Below are 12,299 nucleotides of genomic sequence, written 5' to 3' on the forward strand. Positions count from 1 at the left end.
ATTATTATTTTATTGAGGGAAATTTTGCACATTTCCCCCGGCCAAGGGCGTGTCTACCCCTTTGTTAGGGAACACCTAATTTTCACATTAAAGTGCTTAATTACTTGTTTCTGTATTCCTTCTGTCGGTCTCATTAGTTACCTATCATTTCAGATTTTTTTCTATGATTTATATGGTATGAATATGCAATACTTTCTCCCATTAATAATAAAGCACACAGAATGGTAGCAACTTGTTTAAAAAAGGTTAGTAACTGTTTTAAATGCCTTTTTTAGAGAATGAGATTTCATAGCTATATCCAGTGTATATAATTATATTAATTATATAATAACTACTATGTCTTTTTTGGTTTTTGTTTGGTGATTGGTGCTATATGAACAAAGGCAAAGTTTATTTTCCTTAAAAGATCACAGGTAAATCCCACCACATAATTGCAACTATCCTGTGTAGGTTGAAAGAACACAGAAAAAATATTAATTCCATTGCTGAACATGCATAGGAAGAAAATATTAAACAGATGAAAACTGTATTTGGACAAAAAAAAACACAGCTTCTGGAAATATTTGGTCCTGTTCACTTTTATGTGGGACTGAAAACTCATTCAAAATTCTGTTTGTCACTACAGGTCAGTAAACATACTTCAATTACGTGCCCTTATAGTGCTAGCTAGGCTGTGCCTCACTGAAAGCACTTCCAGACAGCAAAATCCTTGAACTCTATATGCCATTACACTCAGGGACTGTTGGTTCTACTAATTCTGACAATCTGGTGGACATTGTTCTCAGTCACCAACTGAAATTGCTTTCTATGAAGTCATATGTTATGTCCTTGTTCTGTGTTTGGTTAGCCATATTTAGTTATCTCACTTCATTTATCACAGCATAACACTTAATACCACAGCTGCTGTAAAGGTGTAAGTGAGGTTGGAATATCCACATTTTCTGCACAGTCACATTTGTATTTTGATAATTACTAGTTCTTTTATTCAACCCCTTTTATGCTTCAAATGTACAGTCCGTTTTCCAGCTGCTCAGGTGGAAGAACAAATGGGCAACTTGTAATTTGTTCTGATATAGAAAGCAAAATAATTGTTTATTCACATAACACTCTAATGAGATAATGTGAACTTCAGTGAAGGTTTTTTTCTTTTAAAATGAAGCAATTAATGGAAATTAATTCTCAAACCTGGGACACATTTATTTAATTGTTTAATTATTCATTGATTTATCTTTAGTGATAATCACAGAATTTTAGAATTTTTTGTGTTGGAACGGGCTACCTAGTTCCCCATCTCCCACCATAGGACATTTTCCACTGGACCAGTGTCCTGTTACCAGCCAGAACAGGGTTAATTTTTGCAGTAGCAATGGCTAGGACCCAGAGGTTATCCTATATCACCTCCCATCACTGCTGGGGGCTGGGGGAAGAAACTCTTCTGGGGAGAAAGGGTTTGCTCTGGGTCAGTGTAATGTGGTCGAGGGAGCAGTTGGGTGGGGCTGTTTCTGTGTGAATCGTTCACCTCTTTCTTGTACCCTCTGTCGGTGTGGCTGTACTGTTTGTTCCCTTATCTTATTGCTGTTTCCAGCACATTGCTCTTAACCTATAATCTTTGCAGGGTAGACGGGGTGGGGGAGGCTGGGAGCAAGAGAGCAGTGCATGGATTCAGTGGGATCACTAAACTGGAGAATACGAGCCCTAAACGAGGACAACAAAGTCGCTCAAAGTCTCATCTCTGCCCTTGAACACTTCCAGGGATGAAGTAGCCACAACTTGGCAACCTGGGCAACCTATTCCAGTGCCCCACCACCTGTGATAATCTGCAGATAGCTGGCGAACAACAGGTGCAAAATACTTTAAATAAAATAATTTCCAATTCAGTAGGAAAACTTCTATTTTCCTTTCTTTTTTTTACAAATAGTTGGAGGTGTCATTTTATAATAATTGTATTTTTATATAATTCCTTTTTTGAAGCTGTTAAGCAGTCTAAAAAGCAGTCTATTTTTTTATTCTTAAAATAAAAAAGCATCAAAACTACTTTAAGATCAATGGACATCTTACAAGTCTGACACAAATTTATAGAAATTTATAGAAAATTTAAAGTGCCATTAAATTGATGTAGGAGAAAGATTCAGGTATGGGTGCTACCAAGTTTATGATTTTCATTCTGGTTTGCTTGTTGAATTGACACTTTCACTGTTGATTTACTTCACTCTAGCAATAGGTCAAGAAAGCACAAAGAATCATATTTTTCCATAATTTTACTCTGTGTCAGAATTGGCAAGTGAAAATGATAGATTTTTTTTTAATAACAGCTTCTGATTTTTTTTCTGCAACTTACTTTTTGCAGCATGTTATAAAATACTACAAGAAGAAACTCATTTTCATTGTCATGATGAAAGACACTTTTAGTGCGTGCTCCTAAGATAAATCCATTTGAAAATACAGGTTTATGCTCTTCAGCTGTACAAAGGGACACTTGTCAGGATGAAGACTTCTGGGTGTCTGATGTTAACATACGGCAAGTATTTCAAGCCCATAAAGAGCCATTTGCATTTTGCCTACTCCTTTTCTTCTGCAGTTAAGAAAGCTTCATCTTTTTAAAAATTGGGTAATGCTATCAGCTGGCTCTGATTTCTCCCCATAAAGAGCAAGAAACAAGACTATACAATAAAAAAGAGAGAGGAACAAACAAACAAGCAAGGATGATTTGATGGAATCTTTATCCTGATGCTGAAGGTGACTTCTGAGATCCTTTCCATTCTTACATTTCAGTCAATATCTGAATAGTAGTTACATTTGTAGCAGAAATACAGATATTGAATATGTCTACAAATACAAGAAGCTAAAAACAGAACAAGAATTAAAACATGAAGCTATACATAAATTGTTTTGTAAAGAGTATTGACGTAAGACAAAATATTAAGCATAATTACTATACCTAACACTATGCAGAAGATGGAAAAATTACAAAAAAATGTAAGGAAGTTATCCTGGAGTCTAGAAAGTGAAGATCTTTGATCTAGACCCCAGAAATAAACCTGTGAATGTCCAACTGTACTGTTAAATCTGTGTTTTCTTTAGTTTTGTTGCCTGGAAATGACGCTCCACCACCTTTTGATCACTTAAAATTGCCTGGATTTTGTGGATGTTTCAGTTTTACATACCTGCATGGTGCTTGTACTTGATTATCACATTCACCCATTTCTGTATCTTGTGATCAAGGCAGCCACTAGTGGATTTGTATGACCTAAGTCAATGATCAAACATATGCACTATGATATGCAGCCTCACAAATGCAGTGACTGCACAAAGGACACAGAATCTTCTCCTGTATTTTTGTTCTTTTTCAGACATAAGTATTTAAGTCCCATTTAAGTATAAATGTATTATTCATTCTGCTTTTCAAATCATGTATATAAAGTATACTATGCTGAGAAGTACAAACATAAATTTCCCAGACTTTTAAGACTGCTGTTCAAACAGAAGTAGCATCCAGACTTCCTAAACCAATCTGGTTTCCCCTTGGATCCACAAGCTTTTCTAGAGTTGTCACCAATTCAAGCACAGAGATGTCCCCAGCACTCATTCCTGTGCCCTGATATAGCTTACTCACTCTATAATGAGATATATAAATCCAAGACCTATTCCCAGCCAAGACGAGCAAACTGTAGGTGAGGACTGGGTTGATCTATATTTCAGATTATTTCTTTCCTTTTGAGTCTTTCAAAATTCAGGAATTATTCTCAGCTGAAGGCCTGCACCACAAAAAGGAGAATCATCTTCATTCTGAGTTTTACTCCTGGCAGCTCATCACTCAGCAGGCTGATGGATTCCCTCTTAAGCACTTTCGTCCGGTCAGATTTCCATGAAGAGTCTTCATGTTTAACACAAGCCTGAGGCTCCACTAAATGCAATGTATTACGCAAGTTCTTAGGATTTGACCAAAGTCTACTAAACAAAAATAACACTGAATTTCAACTACAGACATAAAAATGACCAACTGTTAACAGTCAAATTTTCTGATTGCCATTACAAGTAATTTTTGCAACTTAATGCCATGTAAAACACATAGAATTAAATACTGTCAAACACTGAATTGCCAAAGCTTGAGGCATCCCAGCAAAAAAGAAAAATCTTACTTTGTCCCAATTAGCAAATGGGGGAGAGCTCTGAAACAATTTAGGAATAAAGTGAATGAGCAACTGTGAAGAATATAATTTACAGTTTACAAAATAATTTAGAGCAGTTAACCTACCAGAACATCATTTGCCAAGCAAACAAGTTTCCCTTTTGAGGCCATCTACATGTGACTTACTAAGGCTAATGAGCACAGGTGAGCTGTTGGAGAGGCCGCTAGGGTTCTCAATGAATATGAGCCTGACATATTCCAGGAAAACACCACATATTACATGAATATTACTGGGAGAGGAACTTGTATTAGACGCAGCCTAATTTGCAATTCTTGGTTTGGTCTGACAGCTTGCATATTGGAGGATTTGTATGGTAAGATATGGAGCTGCATATATAAAGCTGTATGGTATAACATATGTGCTTGGGACAAGTCCTCTTAAAATAACAGAAAAATAAATCAATTCAAATACTGGTGGTAAATATACATTTCTAAAGGAGGGCACAATAATGTATTTTTTCTAATAACCCCACAGCTTGTCACTTTGACTAACTTTCAGTTAGTAATTTTCCATAACTAATTTGATTGCTCATGGAGTTCCATGTTAGTTCAATTATTTTTTCCACCATTTACTGTTCTATAATATATCAAATGAGCAACACAGGCGTGACTAGTCTGGAGTAGTAGACTGATGAGGAATGGCTGAGGAAGCTGGGGGTGTTTAGCCTACACAAAAGGATGTGGGGACATGGTTTAGTTGTGGACTTGGCAGTACTCAGTTAACAGTTGGACTTAATGACCCTAGAAGGCTTCTCCTAAATGATTCTATGATTCTATAAAAATTCTGGCAATAATTATGAATACATATATTCTGTATTTTAATGCAAATTTGTGAAGGTATGTTTGTCATGTTATACAAGTTTAATGACTAAAATGCCACTGACTCAACAAATTACAGTGTAGTTTACACTTAAACTTCACTTGTAAGAGACTGCTTCAAAAGACCAAATAAGAGATATTTAGAAAAACTGTTAAGAGTAAGGAAAAAAATTCTTCCTTGCTTTGAGACAATTCTTCATTGTTCTAAGAATAAATAGTTGTAATGGAAATTAGTGGTAAAAGTCTTTATAGTGTTCGTATATTTACCCTTGGAATTGTGTCACTGCAGATTTAATAAAAGTCATCTGAAGTTTTGACCTTCTAGTAGTACTGAATTTCAGTGCTCTATATCTCTCTGATATATAGATATACAGATATGTATAGGTATGCACTAAAATATAATAGAAATACAGTCTAACTATCAGTTACTTTTACAGGTGTTTTGGGGAAATGATAAAAAGGACTAAGAAACCAACCTGAATAAGCATCCAGCTGAACTGGCAGAGGTAAAGGTAATGGGTAACAGATGCGAGGGCAAAGCAGCTTTCCTCTGAGATATGCTGGCTCATGTAAGCAGAGGCCAGAAATGAAACCTGATGGGGGAAAAAAAGAATACATGCATATTGGAATTAAACAGAAATAAGTTAATATTAACAATAACGGGAAAAATAGTTTGGAAGTGAAACATACACTAAATTACTATTTCAGAGACTCAGGAAAGATATCTCGGACATTTAATATTCACCCAAAAGAAGTTATGCTTAAACACTGTCAACCTCTAAAGCAGTTGGATTTGCTGAAGCCTTAGTTGACAAGCTGTGATTTTACATCTAGATATATTTTTGGCTGGAATAGAAAAGAATATTGATACTGCATGGATGTTTTTGTTGTTGCTAGCTAATGTTTATCTGAAGTCTAGGGCTTTTTAATTTCCCATGCTCTGCCAGCTAGCAGGTGCTGTACCACTCTTAAATTACTTTTTTTTTAGAAATCTGACAGCTGAGACTCTGCTATGGGGAACCAAGGGTCAAGCTTGAAGAATGAGGAAGCACACCTGAGAGAGAGGGTATGTGTGGTAAAGAGTGAGGAGAGGCATCCTGGGGCCATCTGGAGCTGCCTGCTGCGAAGGGACCCCAGTCCCAGCAGTGACAGTCTCAGGTGGTGCATTCTCACTCCTTAAATGGTGTGAGAATGTTCAGGCAGTGCCCTCTCCACACACTGCACCCTTATATGACCAGACTACAGACAGACTAAATATTTATTGCTTAAAATTGTTCCCATACAACATTAGACACAGGTTTTGCAATTGGGGTGCAGATTTGCCTGTATAAGACTAAGAGAGATGTTATCTTCTGATTTGAATAAATCCAGATATTTTATCAAGTAAACAAACAAACTCGAGGCATTTGCTGTCTTCAGGCCATCAGACTTACAGGAATATTATACCTGAGCCCCTAAGATAGCAATACTGGACAAACGGGAGGAAGCAATTATTCCTTTGTCTAATACCATACCAGGTTTTCACATATGCAAGGCAGTTACAATTTGGGTTTTTTCCACAAATATGCCAAATGTCAAAGGACTATATGTCGACTGGATAAGTAGCCAATGCATAGTGTAAGGAACAAAGGTATTCCAACTCTGACTGCAGTGAATGCAGTTAGACAATTTGAGAGCATTTTAAATTAAAACACAACTCAGAAACCTTAAGCTCTGTCTTCTGTAAATTTCTTTACAGAAGAAATGGCTCTTCAAGCAAAATTCATAAAAGACTTAAAGTGTTCACATAAAGAAAGGTTCTACTCATCCACTAAACTGACCATTTTCTCTTTGCCTGACAAAAAGTACTACTTTTTTCACCAACAGCCCATTGACTTGTTAGTAACAGAAAGTAATGGGTCCTGGAGACAGATTTGATGTACATAAAATCAGGAGATGGGATAGGTAAGAAAGTTAAAGCATATTAAGTGATTTGGATACATGTGGACACTGTATTTGCAACAAAATACTCATATGGTACTGAGTAACCCTTACACTGTCTCTTTATCATAAAAGTACCCTTATAAAGACAGTATAATGTTACCTTATCATGAAATTGAAGAACAACAATGAGCAACTGGGGAACAAGTAGACTAAAAATAATTATGAAAAGCATTTCAAAATCTAAAGAAAAAAAAACACATGTTCAATATTTTATGTGGTATTTATCAGCTTCTGCTGAGAACTGGCATCTGATCATGGCCATAGAACCATTCAGCTATTAAAAGGTTAACACACAGATTAATAATGACTGGTCTTTGCCAAATTCTGACACTGCTGAAAGAATCCCATCATCTGGAGTGGGTTACGCACAACTGAAATATATCTGCAATAGCTGCCACCCATGAGGGATAAACAAGAAGTGTTTGTGGAAACAACCCCACAGCACCAGCTCTCTCAAACACTACCAGTAGTAATTTGCCTAAGACTTGAGCAAATGCTTCTACTGACAACAAGCATCTCACAACAAAGGGTAGAAAGGCTTTATAACCTTTTGCTCTCTGAAGGCTTGTGTATATGTCAAGGACAGACTGCCAGTCTAGAGTCAAATAGGGGATGCAAACACAAAAGCAGACTGATGGAGTTCTGGAAATATTATTTTTAACCTTTTCGACAGAATGTTGGCTTAAAAGCATTTTGCATTTATAACCAAGAAACTATAATTCCTAACACTCTCCTGTTATTCAAGAAAAATAAGGTTTTGCATATTAAAAAAGAGGAGTGTATCACTATATCAACAGTTTTCCAATTAAAACAATGCAAAGAGTCCAAATATGTTCTAAAAATGCATGTCTTTGACAGAAACTGACTTTTCTTAAAGGAACAAGACAGCAATATGGCTGGAGTAATCACTCAGCTAAGAATTCACTGTACTTAGTGGCCTTAGAGTATTTTAGGGAAAAAAAATAAAGGTGAAATATAAAGTTTTCATAGACTTGTTATCTTGTATCTTGGTTGGAAGCTACAAATAACAGTTGGTTTATAACACAAAAAACCCTGCAAACCAATAATATGCCTTCCCAATAAAATGTTCCTTGGACTAATTGCCCCATGTCTTCTGTGCCTCACTCAGATATTAACTGTAGGCTGCAACCTTTTATAACAAGGAACATATTACTTTAATAACAAAAATATGTGCCATCTATTGGGACAAATTGTACACTCCTGGATCTTATAAATATATGCTCACTATAACACCAACTGTCCGGAGCCCTTTTTACAGAGAATTTACAGTTTAAATAGCCCTTTTCAATCTTTATATACTGACATTTAGTTCTATGCTGAAATGATAACATTATGCTTCTTCCTCATTCTCATCAAGGTGATTAGTTGTGGTGGTTTTATATTGGAGGCATTCATGGAAGTGACTTTCTAAGAGAAGCTGCTAACAGTTTCCTCCATGCCTGACAAAAAGATCAATCAGTAATTAATTTCAAGAATTGGCAATCTGTTAAACCACGAAGAAAACTGTACATGCTTCTGTGAAGATACATGTTAAAGATGAAAAAAAGCCCAGGAGCGTCTCTTTCCCTTCCAGTCTAGAGGCAGGCGACAAGGCTGGCCTGGCCCCTGTCTCAGCCAGGCCAGGCAGGCCCTGCCGCAGGGGTTCAGCCTTCCTGGGGAGCCCCCTGGGCGCCATCGGCTGTCAGGCAGGCAGAGGGGAGGCCTTGGGGCCAAGGCCATGCTGGGCCACAGCTGTCTCCAAACATCTTGCTGCTGATCCAGGCCGAGCTGGGGTCCTCTGGGCCCCCAGAGCAGCCAGGGCGAGGCTGGCTCAGCCAAGATTCTGCCACTGTTAGGGTTCACCTGCAACCACTGGGCAGGAGGAGGAGAAGCCATCAGCCCTGGTGTGCTGCTGCTGAGTTCTGGCCTGGCTGCTAAGATCCTAGCCACCCTCCCCAGCTGAGCTGCAGTTCCAGCCGAAAGCTGCTGAGCACAGCCAGGATTCGGTAACCATCTGCAGGCCCCAGGTGAGGTATTAACTTCAATCCTCCCCCGAGTGAAAGAAAAGGAGGAAGCGCAGGTATGTAGAAGAACAACATGAAGACACCGAGGTCAGTGAAGAGGAAGTCAAGTCCCAGATGGGAGAAATGAGGAGATACCTTGATCTTGGGGCTGAAATCCTTTTGTAAAGCTATGGAGAAGAATGTAATTGACACATCAGACTCTTTTTTCCCTGTAACTCATTGAAGAAATATGGGGGGATGGATTGTTCAAACCTGTGCTGAAGCAAGCATTGTTGAAATAGCTGTGAATTTGAAAAGTTTGAACAGAAAGTGAGAAGAATAATGAAAACCCTGCACCTCCAAGGGAGAGAAGAAGATCTCTGTTCACAGAGATGAAGATGATCTCAGAGATAGATAAAGAGAATCTTTGCTTATGAAGAGCTCATCCTTAAAATAGTACTTCATAACTTGACAAGGCCCACAAACACAGCTGTGGGAAAAAACGTGAAAATGGGAGCAACTTCATGATTGCAGATTTTCTGGGCGGCTTCTAATTCATGAAAATTAGAAACCACAAGAGAACTATTTTCTTGTGGAGCAGTCTCCACAAATTAACAAGAGGGACTTTTCTCCCTAAGTGAATTGAAGTAAGATTATTCTAGAAGTGATAAACTGACTGAATTGTTTTTGTACATTGTTAGTGAGAAAGAAAAAGCTTTAGCGGGAAGGAAAAGTGTTCTAAAGGTCTTATTCTGATTCTTAGTATTCTTTCTTTTAGTCACTGTTAATAAAGCTTTCTTCATATCCTTTTAAAGTTTTAAGCCTGCTTTGCCTTCCTCCTAATTCAATCTCACAGCAAAAAAATAAGTAAGCATATTCTATTAAGTGCACTGGCATTCGGCCAGCACTGAAAACCTCCAAATCAGTCTTGACCCAAAATTATTTAATTGATAACCCCTTAAATAACTCAAGTAGCAGGCTGATACTTTTAATAATTTGACTGTGATGGTTCCATACCACACTGAAAATTGTGGTGATAGCATATAATTCAAAAGGTTCCCCTTGACAGTGAAAAAAAAAAGTTAAAAAAATAAGATAAATAAATGCACTTCCATATAACAGCCAAAAAGCTCCTTGACACGGTCCCCATCTGACAGTCATTTACTCAGTTAATCAAAGGACACTGCAATTCTTTTTAAACTTTAAGATAGTTATCTACCAATTATTTGAAGAAAACTATTACCAGGTGATTCAATCTAAGTCATCAACACCAAAATATAAATGAATAACATGAGATTATTTACAAAATTATATGTTCCTGTATTGTCTTAGTTTGCAAATGCAAGATGTGGCCAGTGGTGTATGTTCTATTGCCATCTGTTAGAGGTGGGGCAGTTATCTTCTGTTAATTGGGCCACTTGTTAAAACCAGGTGGGGCAGTTTTCTTTATCTCTTCCACAACCCATCCTCCCTCCGGGAAGGTATCTTCTGTTCATGGGCCATTGAGTATCACTGCATAACTGATAAAATTACATCATCTCATTGTGAGATGCTCCGCCCAGGGGGAGGAGCCAAGCATTCCTACCTGGATAGAATCTGATATTTAGAACACCACAGGCAGCCTTTTCCCCCTGGATTCCCAGAGCAGCCTTTTCCCTCTGGATTCCCAGAGGAAGACCAGGCCCATCTACACCACCACTGGACCTTCAGAGGAAAACTACACCCTTCTACAGGATCACTGCTCCAAGAGAACCACATCTGTCACTTCAGAAGGACTGCAGCCATCATTTAATTGGGCTGCTACCAACACCCTGACACACAGGGTGTCAGGTAGTAATTTCACTCTGTCAGTTTTGTATTACTGCATTTTTATTTTTATTTTTCCTAATAAAGAACTGTTATTCCTACTCCCATATTTTTGTCTGAGGGTCCCCTTAATTTCAAAGTTATAATAATCCGGAGGGAGGGGGTTGACATTTTCCATTTCAAGAGAGGCTACTGCCTTCCTTAGCAGACATCTGTCTTTTCAAACCAAAATGTGTATGAAGCGTATTTTTGTACTGCTCTTTCCAAGTGGTAGGCTGTATCTGAACATCTCTCCTCTACTAGATGAGATCTGCTTCTAGTTTCCAGCCTGCACTTTTCATGGTCAGTTTATGTCTGTTTTGATTTCTGTTGGAAGTTTCTCAGGTTACACAGGGTTTCCTCCTCCTTGGGGTTTGTACTATCATGAATTTACAGAAAGCAGTAGTACTCTCCCTCAGCTCTATTTTTCAGGGTTAATTGACCCACTGTAAAACAAGTACTGTGTAGAGATGCCTAAACTGATCTGGACAGCAAAAGCAGTTTAGCTCCATGAATACAGCATCTGCCTAGATCAATTTACCGTGTTTCTCACAGTAACCCTGCATACTGAAATGTATGCTCACACATGTGAAAACTTGTCCTCGTGCAAAAAGTCTCAGCAGCTTATGCTCCAATTTCATTGTCCTTCTCTACACTGGTGATACATTGATTCTATCCTTCTTGAAAACATGTAGGGCTGGACGAAAACATGTAGGCAGAGGTCTCCTAAGATTCTCATCCAGCACTTGCCTTATCTCCCTATATCCATGCAAAAACTTCTGATCACAGTCATACATTTACATAATAGTTTGGAAGGGACCTTAAATATCATCTAGTACCAAAATCTCTGCCATGGGCACTGACACCTTCCATTACACCAGGTTGCTTTAAACCCCATCCGGCCCAGCCTTGAACACTTCCAGGGTAGGGGCAGCTACAGCTTTTCTGGGCAATCTGTGCCAGTTCCTCACCACCCTCACAGCAAATAATATTTTCCTAATATCTAAACTTACAGTCAGTTTTAATCCTTTCCCCTTACTCTGTCATTACATACTCTCAAAAACTGTGTCTCTCAATCTTTCTTGTATGCTCCCTTCAGGTACTGGATGGTCGCAATTAGGTCACCCCAATGCCAGACTGAGCAGCTCCAACTCTCCTAGCTTTTCCTCATAAGAGAGATGTTCCATCCCTTTAATCATCTTGGTGGACTTGCTCCAAGAGGTCCATGCCCCTTCAGGGCTTGAAACCGCAGACCTCATTGGGGTCTCATGAGAGCAGAGCAGAGGGGCCAAATACCGTCCCTCAACCTGCTGCATGCACTGCTTTGGATGCAGCCCATGATGCAGCTGTCTTTTTAGGCAGATAAATGGTAATACCTCAGTGATCATCACTCAGTGATCATCATTCAGTGATCATCAGTGGTACACCCAGCTTTTCTTCCTATTTTAAATGAACTACTT

At 38.4% G+C, this 12,299-nt stretch overlaps 1 protein-coding gene across 1 annotated transcript in view; it reads right to left on the reverse strand.

Moving 5' to 3' along the window:
• ADGRV1 (adhesion G protein-coupled receptor V1) overlaps window positions 1-12,299 on the reverse strand; it is a 302,349-nt gene that overhangs the window by 70,041 nt on the left and 220,009 nt on the right. The window contains exon 86 of the mRNA XM_030969486.1: window positions 5,485-5,601. Within this exon, the coding sequence (XP_030825346.1) occupies window positions 5,485-5,601 (117 nt within the window). The remainder of the gene's footprint in view (window positions 1-5,484; window positions 5,602-12,299) is intronic.

This window comes from Camarhynchus parvulus, chromosome Z (assembly GCF_901933205.1).
Source record: "Camarhynchus parvulus chromosome Z, STF_HiC, whole genome shotgun sequence".
Lineage (NCBI taxonomy): Eukaryota > Metazoa > Chordata > Aves > Passeriformes > Thraupidae > Camarhynchus > Camarhynchus parvulus.